Below are 25,239 nucleotides of genomic sequence, written 5' to 3'. Positions count from 1 at the left end.
GGGCAAGAATCTTGACAGCATTTGTGTTTGTTCTTATCATTTCCAGTCAGGTAGGTGAAATATTAGGCTAATGTCTTAAGTTATACTGCTTGTGCGTATCTTTTCCAGCTATTAACTTTAGTTTGTCAAAATATTGCACCCTTTCCTGCTTACTAAATCCTTCTCTATATGATTGAGCAGCTTCCACACATTTTTTCCATGGTTTAGACAGCATAAATTAGCAGAACAACATATTCAGTATTACATTAACCGTGCAATCCATGCTGTCGTTTACATCTGAGTATCACCAATATGGCCGCGCAGCTGGGTAACTGATCAAATCGATCAGTAAGTGCAAACCCTCTACTAACATTCATTATCCGCAATAGAGTGTTATCACAACGTGAAATGGTCATATGTTTTAATGTTTTGGGCTATACTAATCATTTGGACCGGAGTACTACAGTATAGACTGCCAAAAGTTAGAACAAATCAAGGAAAAGAGTCTTGAGAACATTTGTTCTTATCATTTCCGGTCAGGTTGGTGAAATATCTTAATTAATACTGCTTAACCATGCACATTAATCCATGCTGTTGTTTACATCCAAGTATCTCCAATATGGCCGCATATCCGAGTAACAAATAGATCAATAGGTGCAAACCCTCAATACTACTAACATTCAAAAGTTTGGGGTCAGTAAGATTTGTTTTAAAGAAATAAATACTTTTATTCAGCAAGAATGCACTAAATAAATCATAAGTGAATGAATGATCAAAAATACACACTGCAAAAAATGCATTTCTTACTTACATGTTTTGTCTTGTTTCCAGCCAAAATATCTAAAAATCAAGAAATTTAAAATTTTTAAATCAAGAAGGATTTTCTAGACAAGTAAAAATTATTGTCTTGTTTTCAGAAAATAACAAGTCAAAATTAAGTGCATTTTTGCTTGAAACAAGCAAAATAATCTGCCAATGGGGTAAGAAAAATAATCTGTTTGAAATTAGATTTTTTTGCTTACCCCACTGACAAATTATTTTGCTTGTTCTAAGCAAACACTCACTACATTTTGACTTGTTTTTTCTGAAAACAAGAAAATAATTTTTACTTGTCTAGAAAATCTTTCTTGATTTAAGAATTTGTAGATATTTTGGCTGGAAACAGGACAAAAAATCTAAGAAGGAAAGCACAGACATTTATGATGCCACAAAAGGTTTGTATTTCAAATAAATGCTGCTCTTTTTTATCCACCTTTTTCTTCAACACAAAGGAAGCCTATGTGCGAGACTTATGGTTCATTAGCCGCTATAGGGAAATGACGAGAAGAATAACAACGTGCAGTAAACAACGTACAGTAAAACTGTTTGCACTACAAACCAGTGTGTTCATAAGACATTAGATAATAGAAAATACATTAAAATAGCATGTTAAGACACAAATTTGCAATATCAAGCAGCAAAACGAGCTGTTTTGTACTGCTAAAAACAGCTGGATGCGGATGAGACCGGAAGCCAGACCCATAAAATTTATAAAAAGATAAAAAAGATAAGAAATGTTTTTTGAGCAGCAAATTAGCATATTAGAATTAGGGATGTGACCAAATCCGAATAGCATATTCGTAAAGGAAATGGCATGTACTATGGAACCCCTAAATGGAATAAATATGAGATATATATGATAATATGAGAAAAATATATAATTCAGTGCTTTCTCTCACAATTATTTTGTTGGGTAATTATACTGTATATGTAGCCGCTATTAATATGCGGGCGTTGAAATAATAATTTATGCTGTCTAAACCATAGAAAAAAAGAAGTGTGGAAGCTGCTAAATCATATAAAGAAGAGCTTAGTAAGAAGAAAAGGGTGCAATATTTTGACAAACTAAAGTTAATATGTGGTAAAGATATGTATTAATTAAAATATTAGCCTAATTTTTCACCTGCCTGACCGGAAATGATAAGAAAAAACATGAATGTTAAGATTCTTGCCCTGGAAATCCTGGTTCAGTTTGGCCAACAACAAACGCCTTTGTTCCTCAGACAGTTTTGTTAAAACTTTTGGCAGTCTATAGTTCTCCAAATGTTAGTACAGCCCAAAACATGACTATCTGACTATTTTCAGCAGCAATAATCAGTAAAATATGCAAGTTTCGTTCAGTTCAGTGGCATTGTTTACGCACAGTGCCGCCAATATGGCCTGTTCAGGCACATCCCTAATTAGAATGATATCTGAAGGTTTATGTAACACTGAAGACTGCAGTAATGATGCTGAAAATTCAGATTTACATCACAGGAATAAAATACATTTTAACATGTATCCAAATAGAAAAGAGATCTTTTAAATTGTAATATGTCATAATATTTCACTGTAGCTTTGTTCATATGAATGCAGCTGTGGTGAGCGCAAGACACTTTTTAAATATCTCTCAAAATATGACTTTTTTAACAATAATAAATAAGATATAGGTCTAAGTAAGGCAGAAGCTGGCATCCATAGCATATTCATTTTAGTCATACCGCCCACCTCTCTTTCGAAACACAACATATGACCCTAATTAAGCTAAAGATCACAAAGATCCCTCTGAACCTGAGGATTTTCCATCTGAAGGGAAAAACAGGGTTTGCTCCCTACCTTCAAGTTATTGTTGTTTCCCATTGCCTCCTTTTCTCCATAAGTGTAGCCAAGCGGGTCTGATTCATTGACATTAGCGAACAGAGCTCTGCTTTCACATGGAGAGAAACCCTGCAGTACAAACAACAGATAAACACGCTACGATTCTGCTCAAAATCTGAATGGGTCATACCGAAAAACCCTCTACCATTCTGTGTCTCTTTTTCCGTCCTGAATTAAATTAGTTCCTGCTGCATCTGGGATCTGCTCAGTGTCTTGAATGGATTCTGTGTTGCTTAAGGTCTGTTTAATCACATTTGTCTTGTGCATTTCAGATCTGCTCATAGAGAGGCTGAACCAAGTATGCTTAGCTGGTTAAGTGAGGTTCACTAAGGTAAGCTTCACTGTTACCTTGCAGAATCTGCAAAATGTTAATTATTTGACCAAAATAAGAGGGATCATACAAAATGCATGTTATTGTTCTTATTTAGTACTGGCCTGAATAAGATATTTCACATGACAGACTTTACATATAGTGCACAAGAGAAAATAATAGTTGAATTTATAGAAATGACCATGTTCAAAAGTTTACATACAATTGATTCTTAATACTGTGTTGTTACCTGGATGATCCACAGCTATTTTTTGTTTGTTTTTTTAGTGATAGTTGTTCATGAGCCTCTTGTTTGTCCTGAACAGTTAAACTGTCCGCTGTTCTTTAGAAAATAATTTCAGGTCCCACAAATGCTTTGGTTTTTCAGCATTTTTGTGTATTTGAACCCTTTCCAACAATGACTGTATGATTTTGAGATCCATCTTTTTAAACTGAGGACAACTGAGGGACTCATATGCAACTATTACAGAAAGTTCAAACGCTCACTGATGCTTCAGATGGAAACACCATGCATTAAGCCGGGGGGTGAAAACTTTTGGACAGAATGAAGATGTGTGCATTTTTCTTCTTTTGCCTAAATATCGTATTTTTTGTCATTTAGTACTGCCCTTCAGAAGCTACAAAAGATACTTACATGTTTACCAGAAGACAAAATAAGTTTACTTTAAAGTTAAAAAAAAGTTAACTTTAAATTCCAAAAGTTTTCACCCCCCGGCTTTGTGTTTCCTTATTATTTATTTTTCTTAGTGATCAGACATACAGTTTTCATCTAGAAGATGATAACAACTGAAATAATCCCATATTTTACATTAAAAAATTACCCAAGCCATATCTAACAAATTTATTAAACATTGAAACAGTGAAACCTTTATATACCAAAATATTTCAAAATGTATTTGAAGGCCAAGAAAATACAACCTACATTTAGGCTAAATTAAAATGCTGAAAATGTGAATCAAATAAAACCTACTAAAGATCAAAACTTGATTTATAATGTTTTAATCATTTAAATTTTTTATGTATTTTGTAACATTGTAAGTTTTTTGGAACATTATATTGGAACATGTATATTTTAACTGAAATACTGTATAGAGAGAAAAATATATGCTTTTAAATTTTTTGTATTTTTTTTTTAAACAAACACTTTTTTAAATGGCCCAAAGTACATCGGTAGAAAATATATTTTTAACATTTTTAACAAATATATTTTTTAAATATTTTCAATATGTTATTTTAAATTAGTAAAAAATTCTTACTGACAAATGAGTAAAACCTAGGATAGTGGCAAATAAAAAAAAAATGTAGAATTACAACTAATTAGTATTTGGGGTGAAGGTAATTTGTCTTTTAATATGTCATAAATTGATTTTTGTTTGTAAATATGCCTGACGAGATTGTTACTCTGAATGACATTTTAGTGGGTGTCTTCTGTAAAATAGGGAAACATTTATGATATTTATTTTTTGCTCACAAAAACAAAAATGCAATTCAATTAATCATAAAACTTTTTAATATTTTTGGGGAAAAACAACAACGATTTAAAGCAGTATTACACTTACTGTTTTAATGCTTAAAGGGATAGTTCACCCAAAAATGAAAATTTGATGTTTATCTGCTTACCCCCAGGGCATCCAAGATGTAGGTGACTTTGTTTCCTCAGAAAAACACAAACGAAGATTTTTAAAGAAAACCGGTGCAGTCTGCCAGTCATATCATGGATATGGATGGGCACCAAACCTTTAAAAGTAAACAAAAACATGCACAGACAAATCCAAATTGGACCCTGCGACTCGTGACGATACATTGATGTCCTAAGACACGAAACAATCGGTTCTGTGAGAAACTGAACAGTATTTATATAATTTTTTACCTTTGATACACAGCCACGTCCATCTGTCCTGAGCACGAGCTCATCATCCGGCACATTACATGTGCACGCGCTCTGGCGTAGAATACGCAAACGCCGTAAGGGGAAATCAGTGAAAAGTCCCGGATGAGTTTGCGCAAGCAAACGTAATCTTTTAACTTTAAATCAGTTTAAACAATCAGGATCCGCGCAAGTAATTACCATTTTGAATAGCCGCTATACCCACAATCTCTGTGCACTGTGTAAACAATGAGTGTGTCGTATACATGCGACAGATCGCTTCCGGTGTTTGCGTATTCTACGCCAGAGCGCTACACATGTCACGAACCGGATGATGAGCTAGTGCTCATGACAGATGGATGTGGCTGTGTATCAAAGGTAAAAAATGATATAAATACTGTTCAGTTTCTCACAAAAATCGATTGTTTCGTGTCTTAGGACATCAATGTATCGTCACGAGTCGCAGGGTGTAATTTGGATTTGTCTGTGCATGTTTTTGTTTACTTTTAAAGATTTGGTGCCCATCCATGTCCATGATATGACTGGCAGACTGCACCGGTTTTCGTTAAAAATCTTCGTTTGTGTTCTTCTGAGGAAACAAAGTCACCTACATCTTGGATGCCCTTGGGGTAAGCAGATAAACATCAAATTTTCATTTTTGGGTGAACTATCCCTTTAAACCCTTTTTCGTCTTTGACCCTTAAACATAACTTACATCTCAGAACTGGTCCATTTTACTGAAAATAATCAAGCTATGATTAAAAATGTTTCAGATGGTCTTCTCAAGCAGTCAGTTTCCTGAAATTTTTGAAGTTCGCTGATTAGTTTAAGTATTTCTGTAATATGGCTAATTGAAACCATTCTCAACTAAACGGCACGCTCATTTTGTTGGATTTTTCAAATTAAGCAAGAACAATAGACCGTTTGTTTCCGAGAAATAACCTCCTGATTTTTGCATAGCAATGTCCGCCTGCTGTCAGAGGCATAGCCGAGTCTGTAGGAGTGTAAGAGTTATTTGGGATCTCGGCTGGTCGTCTGACATTTTCAGAATGCTTAGAATAGACGCTCATCTATCCCAACCCACAGAACTGACCTCAGATCAGCTCAGAAGAATGTTTTGATGTTTTTAATGGACAAGCAGCTGATTAAGTCTTACTTCATTGCTGGTGGTTCTGCATACAGTCTTCAGCGCAGGCCTTTTCTCTGGATCAGCCTCTAGTTTTGGTTGATCGTTTATAATCTGTCCGTTAAATGGGGCAAGCCGGTCTCCAAAGTAGATATAAGTGTCCCTAGAGACAGAAAATAAGAAAATATGTGCATTAAGGCACTTACGTTTATGCTGTAATATGTAGAGAGCTGTGTGTATGTGTGGTGTATGTTTACACGCATGCATTTTTCATGGGAACATGTGAATAGGACAATTGTTTAGAGGGTTCAACAGTAAGAACGGACAGATGGACCAGGGTCAGTGTGAGCCCTTATATAAGTGATTTATTTATTTATTTATTTTTTGTTTATTTGTTTTTTTAATTAATACTTTTACAACAACAACAATATTAATAATAATACAAATAAGATTTATTATTATTATTATTATTATTATTATTGAACTCACTTACAATGTAATTAATATTATATATTATAATAATATATATTATTTATTTAATATATCATTTTATTATTTTTTATTATTATTGTTGAATTAACATTAATTACTTTTAATTAATTACAATTTATATATTATATTATTTCATTATTTTTATTTAATGTAAATAGTTTTAGTTCCACCATACACTTGATTGATAATTGATTTATTATTACTATTACTACTATAATTATTATTGAATTCTTTTACATTGTAATTACTTTTCATTATTTAAGTGTATTTAATAAATATTTAAAAAATAATAAATATTATTATAATTATTTATTTAGTATAAATAATTTTATTTAGATTTCCTTGAAGCTCTTCAATTATTATTATTATTACCATTCTTTTTTATTACTGAATTAATTAACATTTTAATTACTTTTAATAAATTACAATTTAAAATAAAAATATTATTTTAATTATTTTTATTTAATGTAAATATTTTTTTTGTTCCACCATACACTTGATTTATAATTGATTTATTATTACTATTATTATTGGATTATTTTACATTGTAATTACTTTTCATTAAGTATATTTAATAAATAATTAAGAAATAATAAATATTATAATTATTTATTTAGTATAAATTTTATTTAGATTTCCTTGAAATTTTATTTTTATTACTGAATTAATTATCATTTTAATTATTTTTAATTACAAAATTATTTTATTATTTTAGAGTTCCACTGTACACTTGATTAACAATAATAATTATTTTTATTATTATTATTGAATTATTTTACATTGTAATTACTTTTAATTAATTACAATTTATTTATAATAAATATTATTAAAATTACTTATTTACTATAAATAATTTTATTTAAAGTTCCCCCAAAAACTTTATTATTTAAACTACTTATTATTATTCATTATTATTGAATTAATTGACATTTTAATTACTTTTAAATAATTACATTTTATAATAAAAATATTTTGAATTTATTTTTATTTAATGTAAATAAATGTATAATTCCACCATACATTTGATTCATCATTATTATTATTTATTAACTTACATTTCAAATCATTTAATTACCATTTATAATCAATATAATTATTTATTATAAATTATTTTTATTTGACACATTGAATTAAAGGTGAAATAAAACACAAAAACAGTATTTTCTTGTAAAATGTACTTTGTTTTATTTACAACTTTGAATATAGTGTAATTTATTATAACTTTTTGTAAATCAAAAAAATATGTTGAAAAAAACTACTTTTGCTGCCATGAAACCGCTGGCCCAGTTGAACCAGGAATAAGATCCTTATTGTTGAACCCTGTGTTTGGACAACATATAAAGCAGTCAAAATGAGCTGATTATTACCTGTGTAAATCTCGTCCAACAGTAGCACCATTGTTGCCGGACTGAAGTTTGTTATCACCCACTTGTAGACTCTCCTCCCGCGTGGCGACACACATTCTCCAGAAACTGCTTTCCTGTTCCAGAGGAGCCATCAGATCAGTCAGACAAGGGCACTACTATTTCCTCCATATAAAAAGAGCTTGGTTAACAACCAAAAAAATCAACGGTTTGACAGCTGAGGTAAATGTGACCATAATAGCTGTGCTTTATTAGACCATGAACCACATCAGTGACCTTTACAGGCCCCGCTATAAAGAGCTGCAATGTTTCACAGAATTAACTAGATGAGAGTTAAAGAGAGCAGAAGAGAGTGGCTCATTTTACCAGGGTAACTTCATATTAGGGCTTAGAATCAAAAATCGAGTGTTGGTAAAACCATACTACTCATACTATTTCTGCAGCATGCAGCATGTTTGCTGTGCACAGTATGTGAATGTTCTGTATGCATGAAATATTCAGATGATCAACTGTGAAACACTGTATCCCACAATGCAATATGGTTGACTTGAACTTTCAGTGTGATGAATAAATCATTTGGCTGCAATTTTATCATCTCCTTCTTGATGGTATTTCACCTTCGTGCCAATGATACTTTATCGTATATCATTTTTGAACTTTTCGTTTTTGAAAAAAGTCTCTTCTGCTCACCAAGCCTGCATTTATTTAATCCAAAGTACAATAAAAGCAGTAAAATTTTGAAATATTTTTACTATTTAAAATAATTGTTTTCTATTTGAATATATTTTAAAATGTAATTTATTCCTGTGATCAAAGCTACATTTTCAGCATCATTACTCCAATCTTCAGTGTCACATGATCATTCAGAAATCATTCTAATATGCTGATTTGCTGTTCAAAAAAACATTTTATTATTATTATTATTATTATTAATATTTAAAACTGTTGAGTACTTTTTTTTATTAATAGAAAGATACAAAGATCAGCATTTATCTGAAATAAAAAGCTGTTGTAACATCATACACTATACCATTCAAAAGCTTGGAGTTAGTATAATGGGGTTTTTTTGGAAAGAAATGATAGAAATTAATACTTTTATTCAGCGAGGATTCCATTAGTTGATCAAAAGTGTTGATAAAGACATTTATAATGTTACAAAATATTTCTATTTCTGATAAATGCTGTTCTTCTTTAAATTTTATTCATCAGAGAAACCTGAAAAAATTATATTTAGCTGTTTTCAACATAATAATAATAATAATAATAATAATAATAATAATAATAATAATAATAATAATAATAATAATACATGTTTTTGAGCCGCAAATCAGAATATTAGAATGATTTCTGAAGGATCATGTGACTAGAATAATGATGCTAAAAATTCAGCTTTGAAATCACAGGAATAAATTACATTTTAAAATATATTCAAATAGAAAACAATTATTTTAAAAAGTACAAATATTTTAATATTTTTGCTGTACTTTGGATAATAGAAAACAGCCTATATTTTTATATAATATTTTTTTGTTACTTCTACAAAAAAAATTGGAGTAAAAATGTTTAAGAACCTTATTTATTGTGTTGTTTTTTTCCTGAAAGAGCCACAGTAAAAAAAAATATATATACATATATATATATGGGTGATTCTTAGACTATGGGCACTTTTATGTACTTTGGTCATATTTTTAAAAATACATATAATTTTGGACAAATTCCTCTTTCTTTGTCAAGCTAGAACCAACCTAAAAAAATTTACTACCTTTGTATTATAATTTTTTCATACTTTTCAACCTTCTTATAGGTGTCAAAATCAGTGTTTTCTCCTTGTCGCACACCCAGACTTTTAAACTTCAACAATGAAAATACAGTTTAAAAATATGACTTATCTGGTAACTATTAATGTCCTTGAATTAAGCACTAGTAAAATAATTAAAATACATTATAGTATTTAATATGAGACCTCTATCAATATTACTTTTTATACAAAATATATCATAATAATTTCATTCCAGAAACAGTCATGTTCCAGCATTGGGATGAAGCTTCCCTACATTTACCTTAATTTCTTGTCATTTCCACAATACGCTGCCATTTCTACCACCACCATGTCGTTTCCACCACAAACACTTTTTTTAAAAATATTTAAAGAGTTCTTTTAATCACACATTAAAAAAATATCCACAATTTATGAATCATGCTCTACTTAATATAAAAACCAAAGTTATTCTATTTTTTAAATAACAGCTGTATATTGATATGCACATTTGTTCATTGCAGGTCGAAAATAAAATGTAATTTTAATTTAAAAAAAATTTAAGAACAAAAAAAACTTTTGAGCAGTGAGTGGATTCTAACTTAAATGCCTCTGATTGGCCATTGGGTTCAAGAATGTTTGTTTTAATATAGAACTTGGTCAGAATACGCTTTGTAATTGTTTTGGTAAATGTCTGTTTGTCACATTATAAAAAGTATTCCCCCCTGAGAAAACAAAATGCTCCCTCCCCCCACCCAATTCTATATGTTGAGGAGGGGGCCGGCTTCCCGTGTTTGCCTGGGGGTCTTCAGGGCCAGCCTTACACCCCGTCTAAGAGTGCGCTGGCGCCTCACCCCAGGGTGTGCACGAGTAAACCGGGTGCCAGTCCGTGCCGGTAAAACCGGATGCTGCTACGCGGCACAACGTAGCAGCAGACACGTCAAGTCCTTCGCGGGAATTGCGTTTAGCGCACGCAACCCGCGAAGTCCTAAGCACAGACTCGCCGAATGAAACTTCACGAGGAAACTTCACTCGACCGTCGGTATTGAACTTACCTTTCCTTCATACAGTTACACACACTCGAGGGAGATTTCCACTGATATTTAAACTAGAAGGCGCGAATTTAGAACGCCAGTCATTATGATGTCACGGAGAATAGCTGTTTGTATTTGAATGTTTGGGCGCGCAACTGAAGTTCTTTTTCGCGGGTTATTGCGCGTTTAATAGGTTTCTTCTTATCCTATGTTTATTCATTAATCACTTCAAACAGTCCCATCCACTAAACGTTGCACGAATTATCATGCATAAATAAGACACATGGTGTTTCGAAATGTCTTTTGCCATATATTTATATACATTTTTTAAACTTTTTTTCTGTTGTGTTATTATTGTGGGGCATCATCTAACTGTGGCTAAAAGTAGCATAAAAACGACTTGAACTGTGGTTGGTTATTTTACATGTCAGGCAGACTTTGTTTTCTTTTCCCTGGATTAGTTCACTTCCAGAATAAAAAATTCCTGATGATTTATGTCATCCAAGATGTTCATGTCTTTCTTTCTTTAGTCGCAAAGAAACTTAAGGTTTTTGAGGAAAACATTAGGCTACAGGATTTTTCTCCATATAAGTGGACTTCTATGGTTCCCAATGGTTTGAACTTTCAAATTGCAGTTTTAATGCAACTTCAAAGGGCTCTACACAATCCCAGATAAGTAGGAATCTAGTAGTTTTAACCACAAATGCTCGTCTTGCACTAACTTGACCTCAAACATTACGTAATCATCACACACACATGAGGTAGGCGGGAATACCAACAGTGTTTACAAAGCGAACATGCAATAAAACAGGCTGTATCCGAAATCACCCCGTATACCCTTATATAACCATTTTTAGCCATTTAAAGGAACACTCCACTTTTTTTGGAAATACGCTCATTCTCCAACTCCCCCTGAGTTAATGTGTTGAGTTTTACCGTTTTGAAATCCATTCAGCCGTTCTCCTGTTCTGGTGATATCACTTTTAGCATAGCTTAGCATAGATCATTGAATCCTATGAGACCAATATAGCATTGCATTCAAAAATGACCAACAAGTTTCGATATTTGTCCTATTTAAAACCTGACTCTTCTGTAGTTATATCGTGTACTAAGACCGATGGAAAATGTAAAGCTGCGATTTTCTAGGCTGATAAGATTAGGAACTACACTTCCTTTCCGGTGTAATAGTCAAGGAAGTTTGCTGCTGTAATATGGCCAAAGCAGGCGCAGTAGGACAAATATCGAAACTCGTTGGTCTTTTTAGAACGCGATGCTATATTGGTCTCATAGGATTCAATGATCTACACTAAGATATACTAAAAGTGATATCGCCAGAACAGTACGGCTGAGTGGATTTCAAAACGGTAAAACTCAACTTATTAACTCGGGGGGGAGTTGGAAAATGAGCCTATTTCCAAAAAAAAAAATGTTCCTTTAACAGCAATTTTTAGTGGTGGAAACCATAGTGGACATTCTCGAGTGCACTCATTCAATCTCACAATGCACTGCAAAAACAAGTGTACAACTGATATACATCCAACGGCTAGAGAATACCCATAATGCACTGTGAGAGTTGCATGCCGAATGAATTCCCGCATCTGGCCAGAAGATGGAGCCCGCAACTAAATTTTCCTTCCATTCATTTTAAAACTCACTTTTTAGATTGAGTTTTTGCAGGGTGCATCGCAGAGAGTGCAAAGTATTTATACATTTGTATTTTTTTAAAGAAAATGAGTGATTGTTTTGCTAGATAAGGCCCGTATTCCTCAGTTGGGATCATGTAGAGGCCTTTGAAGCGCCATTTAAACTGCAATTTGGACCTTTAACCCGCTGATCCCTAAAAGTTCACTTTATGGAGAAAAATCCTGGAAATTATTCCTTAAAAACTTAATTTCGTTTCGACTGAAGAAAGAAAGACATAAACATTTTGGATGACATGGGGGGTGAGTAAATTATCAGGGAATTTTTATTCTGAACACAGTGTCTTATTCACAGCAAACGTAAATGTTGTTATAATGGTGTGCAAAGGTCACATGGTGTTTTATCCGTATGTTTTACTTTAAGACTTTGCAGAAATGTCCAATGTGAGCCATATGAGCACTGCATTCTGTGTTTCTCTGTATCACAACAAGCTCTCTTTTGTGCAGGAGTAATGAGTTGGGCAGAACCACAGAATCTCCCATCACACCGGCCATGTGATAATGATTCATTTCAGCAGGAGACATCCCTGTGATCCAAACAGGCAAGCCAGAATTAACATTGCACTGGAAAACTTTTGATAAATACTCTGCCATTCTCAGATATCATCATTAGAATTCATCAATTCAATTTCAGAAATAACCAGCTCTACAGAAGATCACATAATCGTAATTATAGTATTTTTGTCTAAGATCATTTTTAGATTAATTTAGATTTAATTTTTCACAGTCTTTCATATGAACATGCTGTACAGTTCTTTTAATTTAAGCCCCCCCCCCCCCATTTATTGATTAAAAGCTCTTCTGTCCCCATGTTGAGAGTAATTGTGAGTTAGAGGTTACTTTAGTTCTAGAATAAATGTGAACATGCAAAAAATAATCTCATTTACTAAAAAAACAGATACAGTATTCCTCAAAATGAATAAAAACAGTGAAATTCAACACAAACCTGTAATAATTAGGTAACACTTTACAATAAGGTTCATTAGTTAAACATTAGTTAATGTATTAACTAACATGAACTAACCATGAGCAATACATTTGTTACTGTATTTACTAATCTTCATTAACGTTAGTTAACGGAAATACAGTTGTTCATTGTTTGTTCATGTTAGTTCACACTGCATTAACTAATGTTAACAAAATTTTAATAATGTATTAGTAAAGGTTGAAATTAACATTAACACAGATTAATAAATGCTGTATAAGTGCAGTTCATTATTAGTTCATGTTAACTAATGTGGTTAACTAATGTTAACTAATGAACCTTATTGTAAAGTGTTACCAATAATTAAATATGTTAAATAATACAAATATCCTTTATGTATTTAATCCTATTTTATTAACCGATGCCTTTGACCTTCTATGATACAATTCATTCATACTAATAAGCAAAAATTACTCAAGATAATCCAACATTTGTTTTCCTTTTTTTTTTTTATTGCTGAAGAGTTGACATTTTTTCTTCTGCGGTCTACTGTACAAACGTGAATTTACTTTTCTTTTAATGTAACACATTACTTTCCATAAAAAGCTACTAAGTAACGTAATTAGTTACCTTTTTAAGGAGCAACTCAATATTGTAATGCATTACTTTTAAAAGTAACTTTCCCCAACACTGCTAATAATTAAAAATGTACGTACTATATATTTTATATATTTTCTGCACAACTCACTTGCAGAATGTGATACAAATTATGTTAATTTTTTTCCTGCACTGTTATTATTGAGACATCATCTATTTAATAATTTAAAAATGTATTTTTCTTTCCTTGTACGTTTTAAACTTGACTTTTTCTTCATTATATATGATCACAAGTGACTGGTGGACACGTATGTTTCCATCTGTGCAATCCAAAGCAACACTTGAGCTATAAAGAGGTTGCACTATACTTTTCATTTATTCATGAATTAAACATGACAGAAAAGCAGTGCATTAACAACTTATCGAAAACTCTTTCTGAAGTTACTTGAGTAACTGTTAGTCTTTATTTCCTCCCGTCTCTCTCTTGCTTCCCCTAGATATAAAAAGTCTAATATTGATGTCTTTCTAAATCTTATGAAACTTCATTCTGCCTGTGCAGCTCACTTCAGTGATGTCTGCAAATGCAACCAATAGGAAAGTCCAGCTTCTGTGACGTCATCAGTAACACATACCTTGATGGAGAAGGACCGCCTCATATTTCTTTTGGGCCCCTCTTGGCCCTTCTGTGGCACCTGGACGCTGACGCTCCTCGTCATGTAGTTTTCCGAATTTCCCGTTGACCCTTCCAGCGGGTCCCTGCGGTGTCTCTCCTCCAGCCCGCCGTCCCAGGGCTCACGGTACCTCTCTTCTGGGCTGGACGCGTCCTCATTGGTGCTGGAGCTGCAGATGATGAGCGACCGTGAGAGGATGGCCAGCTTCTTGGAGCGCAGTCCCGGTTTGCCCCTCTCCATCCTCTTGGTTCTCCTCCTGTGATGCAGCTGCTGGTGGTGGGTGTTTCTCAGAGGCAGGATGGCCACAGAGGGAGGTTCTCTCCCAGGATGCATCACCGCTAATGGAGGGGGCCGCTCTGCAGACGAGAGCAATTAGAAAATTCAGTTAGGAGTCCGTTCTGCCATCCTCCCGTGCCCTAAGTGTTCTCAGAAATCACAGAGGCTACAGGAGCAGATAAGAGCGCTTTTCTTTTCTGATCCATGACGGAAGAAAAAAAGAGAAAGTATTGCCCCATGACTGTGAGAGTTTTTTTTTTTTTTTTTAATTGTGTGCATTCAGAATGAGGGAAATATCCAACTGAAATAGACTGCACAGACACAAAAGGATAATTCACATAAAAAATAATAATAAAATAAAATGAAATCTGTCATTATTTATTCACTATAATGCTGGTTTAATTCCACACAGTAAAAAAGTTATTTGAGTACACTCTTAAAAATAAAGGTGCTTTATGATGCCATAGAAGATTTTTTTGTCTAAATGGTTCCATAAAGAACCTTTAACATCTGAAGAACTTTTCTGCTTCACAAAAGGTTCTTTTTGGAGAAAGAAGGTTCTTCAGATTATGAAAAGGTAAGAAAGAGATGGTTCTTTAAAGAACCTTTGACTGAATGGTTCTTTGTGGAACCAAAAATGTTTTGTCTATGGCATCGCTGTAAACCTTTTAAAGTACCTTTATTTTTAAGAGTGTACTTTTTACTAGAAGATATTATTTCAGTTTTTCTACACTCTAAAAACTACCTTTAAAGTTGTAAATAAAGATTACTAAAGTATGTTTTAAAAGAAAATACTGTTTTAGTCTTTCTACTTCAAGAAATTCACCGTCACTGCTACTTTGTAATTGTTTGTGAAATTTACTAGCAATTTCTAAGTGAAAACTGTCTATACACCAACTTTTTTAGTATACTTCAAAATTTTAATTTTGAAGTACTTGCTTTTGCTTTATTCATTTGTAAAATTTACTAACACTTTCTGATTGAAAATTATTTCAAAGTAAATCTTACATAATCTTTTTGTTTGTTTTAATGAAACCTGCAGCAGCTATTTCAGACAACAATTGTTCAAAGTGACTGAGTCTTTAAAAAAAGAAGAAGAAAAAACTTGAGCTTGAGCTCCTTTTTGTAGTTTGACAGATATAGTCATTTTAATCTGTTGTAAAAAAGCATACACAAACTTCAAAATCTTCCTTTTGAAGATAAAAATAACATCATACAGGTTTGGACTGACATGAGGGTTAGTAAACAAAGACAGCAATTGTATTTTTGGTTAAACCGTCCCTTTAAGACATTTTGAACTTTTGGATTTTGGCTCTTCATTTAAATGTAAGTCTGTCAAATCTTTTCTAATTAGAAAATTCAATCTGATGCAGATCCCTCAATAAAAATATAAGCATTATATTATCAGTTCAATATCGAGGAGTCTAAACCTAATGGTTTTGTTGTTTTCCTTCCTTACAGGCATGACGGGATCTGTCATGCATTATAAATGACCGGCTGCACATACATTACCAGCCATGTGAGATGAGCTCATTCATGCTGACATGTGGGAATATACTGTGACTGCTAGCATCTAAATCGCGATGTACTTTGGTTGAGAATGATCTCATAGTCACCTGGTGGTGATAGTGAGCACTACTGCACCACAAAGTGAAGATTTCAAGTGAAACGTTTCATGACTTCTCAGAAATTCATGCATTATGAAGTTCTTTTGTGGTATTATCTCCAAGAAGCCTTGGGGTCTGAGACTCAACAGATTGATTCTGTTGGAACGGTCAGTTAGTAAACTTCCTGCAATGGAGCCAGGAGTTGTTTGCTAATACTGGTCCTATTTTCAGATGCCAGTCAAGTTTTTAAATGGAAGTGGTGGTAGAAAAGTCATTTAAATGTTTTTTTTTTATTAATTAATTCATGCTTCAGGCCTTATAAAGGTACCACACCAACTTGCCATTGAGAAACATCCCAGAGACACACTTTGTTTTTTTCAAATATTGTACCATGAAATATACTGTTTTGATAAATATACTATCTATTGATCTAGAGATCAGTTTTAAGCTAAGCATTTGCTTATTCCGAAGTCTATGTCAAACCTATGTCAATGCTATGTCAAAAATAACAATTAAATGTGACCCTGGACCACAAAACCGGTCGTAAGGGTCCGTTTTTTTAAATTGAGATTTATACATCATGTTAAAGCGGAATAAATAAGCTTTCCATTGATGTATGGTTTGTTAGGACAATATTTGGCCGAGATATAACTATTTGAAAATCTAAGGGTGCAAAGAAATCTAAATATTGTGAAAACTGCCTTTAAAATTGTCCAAATGATGTTCTTAGCAATGCATATTACTAATCAAAAATTAAGTTTTGACATATTTAAAGTAGGAAATTTACAAAATATCTTCATGCAACATGATCTACTTAATATCTTAATGATTTTTGGCATAAAAGAAAAATAATTCTGACTCATATGTATTGCTGTCAATTGCTACAAATACAACCATGCAACTTACGACTGGTTTTGTGGTCCAGGATCACAAATAAATTCACAAAATCATTGAAGTAACAATTACAGTATGACATTGAATGTCGTTTTTCTATATGAAAAGTAATATTTCTAATAATCTATAATAAAAAACAGTGAGTTGTAGGGTCAAATGTGGGCCTAATGTTTTTACCATTTTATTATTTTGAAAAATTTGTTTAATTTAGGTGCATATAGTCAAGATTTTGATTTGTTTATGATGCTAATTTTTTACATTACAATATCCACTGTAAAGCTTTTTTTATATATATTTTGGCCTGTTCCTCTCACAAATCAATCATACTTCAGAATACTTTTATGAATATAGTATATATAGTGTTCATATGTATTTGTATGTGTGTGTAGCCTACGTGTTTATAAATATAATATAATTTCCTCCGGCTTTTCAAAAAAAAAAAAACTAAAAAATTGCTCTCATGGCATGAGGGTAAGAATATTTTCATTTTTGGGGGTAAACTATGTCATAAATTCTCGTCGTCACCTGCCAAATATTTATTTGACATTTAATCCGCATCACTTTTACAAAAATCACTTCTATGACACTTCTAGACTTTACCCTCACTCTTATTCAGATTGCTCATATGAGAATTCAAATATTTCCTCCCTTTGAAGTCTAGAAATATTATGACCTCCACAGACGAAACTTTATGAGAGCAGCTCCCACTCTTGGCCTTTAAACACTACATTACCCAGCATCTCCTTTGTTTGCTCTGGCACCGATGGCCACAAAAATCCCAGCTTCAAATACTGACAAATGACTCCCGTGTCCTCAAAGTGTTCTAATGTTCTGGTGCTGCTAAAGTTTGATAGGATAATTAGTCTACCGAGAGAGCTTTGTCTAGGCTCGTAAGCAGCATCCTGATGCGATGAACAGTGAGGCTCTGTTCCAACACCTAGTGAGCTAGACAGCATTAAAAGGCATCGTAGACATGCTGCTAATGTGAAGGACGCTCAGAAATGTAGGCGGAAAGATTATTCACAAGATGTTCTTTCCCATGTCAAAGAGAAACGCGCGTCAAGACACTAAAAGCCTCTTTTTAACAATGCAGTCTGTAATGACACGTTGAAGTCGTGTCGGAAAGATCGTATAAACAAATAGTTTATATGTGGTGGAAAACTCGGAACCCATGAGTTTCTGAGTTGGAGGAGGTGTGTCAATTAAACAAAAATGGCGAACGCATTTTGGCGGTACAGAAAGTAAACAATGCCACTGAACCGAACGGAACTCGTAAATGTTGCTGATTATTGCTGCTGAAAATGTTCAATAATTGTCATGTTTTGGACTGTAGCCTACTAATCGGTCAAAGCAGGAAAAAACATTTGGAGTACTATTTGGCCAAAAGTCATAACAAATCAAGAAAAAAAAAAAGGAAAGAAGGCGTTTGTGGTTGGCCAAACTGAACAAGGATTTCCAGGGCAAGAATCTTGACAACATTCGAGTTTGTTCACGAAGTCACGAAGGGGAGATATTAGGCTAACATCTTAATTAATACTGCTTGAACATATCTTTATCACCTGTTAACTTAAGTTTGTCAAAATATTGCGCTTACTAAGTTCTTCTCTATATGATTGAGCAGCTTCCACACGTTTTTTCCATGGTTTAGACAAGATAAATTAGCAGAACGTTGTATTCAGTAGTAAATTAACCATGCAATCCATGCTGCTGTTTACATCCGAGTATATTCAATATGACCACGCATTCAGGTAACTGGCCAAACTGTGATGTAAGTGCAAACTATCTGTAAATGCTTATAAGTGTTTGTAGTAACGATTAGGATAGAATGTAACAGTTTTATTAACGGCATCTTCACAAATTGAAGAAAAAGCTAAAATACACCTAATGTTTATTCTTTTACTATATATTTTTTATTCATCATTTTGTGGAAGCAGGTTTAAAATGATTTGCTGAATTTGTTGGAGAAAACATATATCGCCATATTTCTTACACATTTTAGCTAGCAAAATGAGCAAGATATTTAAAGAAACTTATTTATGATTCAAAAACATCTATGCATTTTGCGTCAGTATATTGAGCCAAAGGTTTCTCATTGAGAGCAATGGGTTACAGGTGTAACAGGTGGTAACGGGCATCTTTGGTATTAGTATCCTCCTTATTATTTGCCGTAAGAGCAGCCACGGCCATTTGTACATTTTATGGGTCTAGCTTTCGGTGTCATCTGCTTTCAGCTGTTTTTAGCTGTACAAGTAGTGTAGTTTATATGTGGTGGGAAACTCAGAATCCACAAGTTTACGAGTTGTAGGGGGCGGGTCAATTAGACAATATGGCAAACGCATATTGGCGGCAAAGAAAGTAAACAATGCCAGTAAACCGAATGGAACTTGTAAATTTAGCTGATTATTGCTGCTGAAAATGTTCAATAATTGTCATGTTTTGGGCTGTACTAATCGGTCAGAGCAGGAAAAAAACATTTGGAGTACTATTTGGCCAAAAGTCATAACAAATCAAGGAAAAGAGTGCAAAAAACTCTCTGAGGAAAGAAGGCGTTTGTGGTTGGCCAAACTGAACCAGGATTTCCAAGAATCTTGACAACATTCGAGTTTGTTCTTATCATTTCCTGTCACAAAGGGGAAATATTAGGCTAACATCTTAATTAATACTGCTCGAAGGTTTCATTACCACCTGTTAACTTAAGTTTGTCAAAATATTGTGCCATTTCATGCTTACTAAGTTCTTCTCTATATGATTGAGCAGCTTCCACACATTTTTTTCCATGGTTTAGACAAGATAAATTAGCAGAACGTTGTATTCAGTAGTAAATTAACCATGCAATCCATGCTGCTGTTTACATCCGAGTATATTCAATATGACCACGCATTCAGGTAACTGGCCAAACTGTGAAGTAAGTGCAAACTATGTTTGTAGTAACGATTAGTATAGAATATGTAACAGTTTTATTAACGGCATCTTCACAAATTGAAGAAAAAAGCGAAAACACCTAATGTTTATTCTTTTACTATACTTTTTTTTTTATTCATCATTTTGTGGAAGCAGGTTTAAAATGCTTTGCTAAATTTGTTGGAGAAAACATATATCGACATCTTTCTTACACATTTTAGCTAGCAAAATGAGCAAGATATTTAAAGGAACTTACTTTATGATTCAAAAACATCTATGCATTTTGCGTCAGTATATTGAGCCAAAGGTTTCTCATTGAGAGCAATGGGTTACAGGTGTAACAGGTGGTAACGGGCATCTTTGGTGTTAGTATCCTCCTTATTTGCCCTAAGAGCAGCCATGGCCAAAACAAATAGTTTATATGTGCTTGGAAACTCAGAATCCACGAGTTTCTGAGTTGTAGGGGGCGTGTCAGTTAGACAATATGGCGAACGCATATTGGCGGCAAAGAAAGTAAACAATGCAAATAAACCGAACAGAACTCGTAAATTTAGCTGATTATTGCTGCTGAAAATGTTCAATAATTGTCCGCGCATTCAGGTAACTGGCCAAACCGTGACGTAAGTGCAAACTATGTTTGTAGTAACGATTAGTATAGAATATGTAATAGTTTTATTAAGATACAATATAAAACAACTTAATTTAGAGAATCTTCATAAATCAAAGAAAAAAGCAAAAACACATTTTTTATTTTATGAAGTTATGTTATAAAACTTTTTATTGTTGTAGTATGCATTTTTTTATTCATCATTTTGTAACAATAGGTTTAAAAAGTTTGCTGATTTTTTTTAGTAAATGTATATTGCCACCTTTCTCGGACAGCAAAATTATTAAGATATTTAAAGAAATTGACTTATGATCCAAAAACATAAATGCCTTTTGTGTCAGTATATTGAGCCAAAGGTTTCTCATTGAGAGCAATGGGTTACAGGTGTAACAGGAGGTAACGGCCGTGTTTGGCATCAGTATAGTGATATGTAACAGTATGGCAGCTTTGCATATATTTGTTATAGAAAAAAGCAATTTGCATAATGAACTGCAACAAGCTCAGTGAAAGAAATCTATTTAAGATGGTGGATGGAGAGAGCAATTCTGTTTATAATAAATATTGGCTACTTAGAATTTATTCAACACCATAAATTATGGATTAAATATACAGTACTGAATAATATTTTAAAACACCAAATTCTGTTAAAACCATTTGTGAGTAGCTGATTCTTTTGTAGGGCATCTCTGATGTATAGACAGTAGACAGCAAGGCAGCTCACAGTCTTTTAAAACAGAGCTTTTCTGTTTGTCTTGCACAAGCTAACTGTGTTTTTCTTAATGGATGTCTGGATGAATCACTGAGATGTACTGGGTTATTCGTGATGAAATATCAGCCTTGTGCTTGCTTTAGGCCAGAGCAAAAGTAGCATATCTGCCAACACGTGTTGCAATCACTGAGATCAGCTCTCTGGCTGATAGTCTACACTTATGTTTATTCATTTAGCAGATGCTTTTATCCAAAGCGACTTACAAGTGAGGAAAACAACAAGCGTCTTTACTTTGTTTAAAGGTGCCATAGAATGCATTGAGAGAATATTTAAAATTGAAATCTCTCAATAAAAATATAAGCTGATATCTACATAGAAGGTATATGGCATAGGAAAGGGCAAAAGATCTCCAGAAATGGTTTTACAGGTCCATTTACAACCCTAGGATTTGCCCCTAGAATAAAAGGCTCTGTTTTTGCCTTATTTGGAAGCTTCATGAATATTAATGAGCTCTGCTCTGATTGGCTGTTTAACAGAGCTCAATAGCTGGCACATGGATAAATATATATATTTAATTAGGAGCTCTAGCCGCTTTTAATATGCGGTTTGTTGAATCTGCCGTTTTGAATCGCGGACAGTTTAGTCTGATTACTGTGATGCATGTGCTCTGTGTAAAGTTACAATGCAGAGACACAAGTACTTACCACACAAGTTGAGCTGCTCGTCAGTGATTCTCAGGATTTGTAAATCATTCGCCATCAACGCAGTTATTTCTCCATCATTCACCATCATCAGCAGGCATCTCTCTGTTTATGTGGTAAATGAAATCCTATGTATTGCAATGTAACTGGCTAGCGCTAGCATTAAGCTAACCGTGTCCCTTGAGTGACTCACGTTGTTTAACTGAGGTGCTGACCTTACTGATGATTGGGCGATGCAAATGTTGGAGGCGTAACTATTAACGATCACGGGAAAGTTTCGTAACAGTCGTGTTATGTTGGAATTGACCTATTTTTCGGTGGTCTTTTGCAAACAGTAGGTTTATATAAGGAGGAGGAAATGATGGTGTTTGAGACTCATGGTATGTCATGTCCATGTACTGAACTGTTATTTAACTATGCCAAGGTAAATTCAGTTTTCCATTCTATGGCACCTTTAATCAATTGTTTAATCTAATTGTTTAATGACTGTATGATTTTGAGATCCATCTTTTCACACTGAGAACAACTGAGGGATTCATATGCAGCTATTACAGATGGTTCGAACGCTCACTGATGCTTCAGAAGGAAACACGATGCATTAAGAGCTGGGGGTGAAAACTTTTAAAACAGATGAAGATGTGTAAATTTTTCTTATTTTGCCTAAATATCATGTTTCTTTCATTTAGTACTGCCCTTCAGATACTGCAGAAGATACTTATTTTTTTTTCCCAGAAGACAAAACAAGTTAAATTTACCCTGATCTTCAAATTCTAAAAGTTTTCACCCCCAGCTCTTAATGCATCTTGTTTCCTTCTGGAGCATCAGCGAGCGCTGAACCTTCTGTAATAGTTGCATATGAGTCCCTCAGTTGTCCTCAGTGTGAAAAGATGGATCTCAAAATCATACAGTCATTGTTGGAAAGGGTTCAAATACACAGAAATGCTGAAAAAACGAAGAATTTGTGGGACCTGAAGGATTTTTCTGAAGAATAGCGGGCAGTTTAACTGTTCAGGACAAACAAGGGACTATAAACCAAAAAAAAAAACTTCTTTAGGTCAGTATTAAATAAAAATAACATGCATTTTGTGTGAAATAATTAAGCAAGGTGTATGTAAACTGTATGCAAATAACTGTTTGCTGTGTGTAAGTTAACAAGCACCTAATGTTGTACTAAACAAAAAGTAAAGGGACCTAAATGGTAAGATGTAGGTGAAAAGTTTAAATAGCATATTCCCTCTATTTTTGTCATTTGCAACAGTATTTTCCATCTGTGTGCAGAATGTAATTTGCAGTAATTTCAGTGGCACAGTATGAAATTGTTTCCCATTGAATGTGTTGACTCAAACATTGATGTAATGGCGCAGAGCCGTCACAGTTAGTTTGAAGACTTTCGAGAAAAAAAAAGACCAAAAGCAACACTGGCTCATGGAAATGATGAAGTGAAATGATGATTTGACAGAAATAGCATTGAAATAAATAAACAACCATGAAAACCTTTTAGAAAATGTGTTTTTCCCTGGAGTTCGACAACAACACAACTGAATAATGCAGGAAACGTAGGTTGCCCTGCTAGTTTAATTATTGCTATTTGCAAACTGAATAGCTAGTTTAACTTAGAGGAGATTTCACATGTCCCGCTTATTTATTACCCCTCTCTCTTAAACACCTCCGTCATTGTTTATGAACACAATTCCTTCTTTAATCAAAAGCATTTGTCAAATCCCAGCAAGCAGAGCTTTTTCTAATCAAACCATTTCCATATTATGCAATGGCTTAAAGCCGTCCCAGCAAACCCTGCATTCAATTACTCTGAGACACAACATTCAACTTTTTTATAACGGTAATAAATTGTATGTTAGTCTCATAACTGCGATATGAATCAGCTCATGTTATGCTTCCACTGATGCATTGGACAGACGGCATGGTTTAGCTGGGACCATGTTGATGGATCTGTCTCCATCCGATCTAATTATGACAAACATTAGTGTCTGGACTTCAGTACAGTATGAGACGAAACACACACAAGCTTTGGGATACACGTGCAGCAATTGCAAAGCTATTTTATCTGCATGCGTTTAGCTGATGACATGAAGTATGTGTGTTTGTGTCTTAACATCTGTTTCTGAGCTCCAAATCAGGTGTGGCTAAACGTCGCACGTAAGTTTCCACCAAAGAGGAATGAAAGACTCACCAAAGCTGAGCATTTTTGCGTCTTGCAGTGAAATTATCCCTGCGTTGCGAGTCTCGTCCTTGCAGTTGTTTTGCCGAGTATTCCAGAGGGTCAGTTCAGCATGATAAAAGTCCAGCGCTGAACAAGTTCCCCCTCTATGCTCAGAAATGTCTCCCTCTCGCTCGCTCTCCCTCACTTCGAGTAGTGCCAGAGGCTGTCAGTGAGTTGAGAGGAGCGTTTGTAACTGCCGCCTACCCTCCCTTTCCAGCGGCCAGCTGAACACAAGTGGCGTCTCATAGAGCCGGCCACCAAATCACAGCCCTCTTCCTGTTTGACAATTTAGAGAGAGAGTGAGAAAGAGACTTTCTCCATCAACACGCAAGGCTTTCTTTTGCTGGCCACCAGAGGTGTCTGAGAAGTGGATTTTGTTTGACTCAGTCACTGTATTCTTAACTAATAGATTATTGGGGATAAATGGATTTATATTTGGATGATAAAGTACACTTTCTAATATTGTTTTAGACTCGCGTGATTCTTTGGAATACAAAATATATTTTGATGATTGTTCACGCTGCTTTCTTCCATACAGTGTAATTGGATGGAGTTTAGGCCCTCAAAACTGATCATAAAAATACCATAATAGGATCATAGAAGTATCATTAGGAGAAGGGGAAACTGAAATTGTAGAGAGCATTTTATTATACAGAAATTTGAAAATGCAAGATGCATCATCCATTACATTTATTTTGAAAATGCATGCAATATAAAATGCTTCAAAAGTTGTGTGTAATTTATTAAAATATTTAGTTTTCATCTCTTTGTATGGTGATTCTTGATGGATCTTAGGCTTTGTTGT

General features: G+C 33.8%; 1 protein-coding gene across 1 annotated transcript in view; it reads right to left on the bottom strand.

Moving 5' to 3' along the window:
• Positions 1 to 24,524, bottom strand: part of il16 (interleukin 16) — a 60,359-nt gene extending 35,835 nt beyond the window's left edge. Inside the window, exons 1-5 of the mRNA XM_073836445.1 lie at positions 24,405 to 24,524; positions 14,480 to 14,874; positions 7,839 to 7,951; positions 6,010 to 6,142; positions 2,614 to 2,724 (exon numbers count right to left, since the gene is read on the bottom strand). Coding sequence (XP_073692546.1) covers positions 2,614 to 2,724; positions 6,010 to 6,142; positions 7,839 to 7,951; positions 14,480 to 14,874; positions 24,405 to 24,417 — 765 coding nt within the window. The 5' untranslated portion in view covers positions 24,418 to 24,524. The remainder of the gene's footprint in view (positions 1 to 2,613; positions 2,725 to 6,009; positions 6,143 to 7,838; positions 7,952 to 14,479; positions 14,875 to 24,404) is intronic.
• Positions 24,525 to 25,239: the final 715 nt, after the last annotated feature.

This window comes from Garra rufa, chromosome 3 (assembly GCF_049309525.1).
Source record: "Garra rufa chromosome 3, GarRuf1.0, whole genome shotgun sequence".
NCBI lineage: Eukaryota > Metazoa > Chordata > Actinopteri > Cypriniformes > Cyprinidae > Garra > Garra rufa.
The sequence above is the reverse complement of the archived record's forward strand: the minus strand, read 5'-3'. Positions and strand labels throughout refer to the sequence as shown.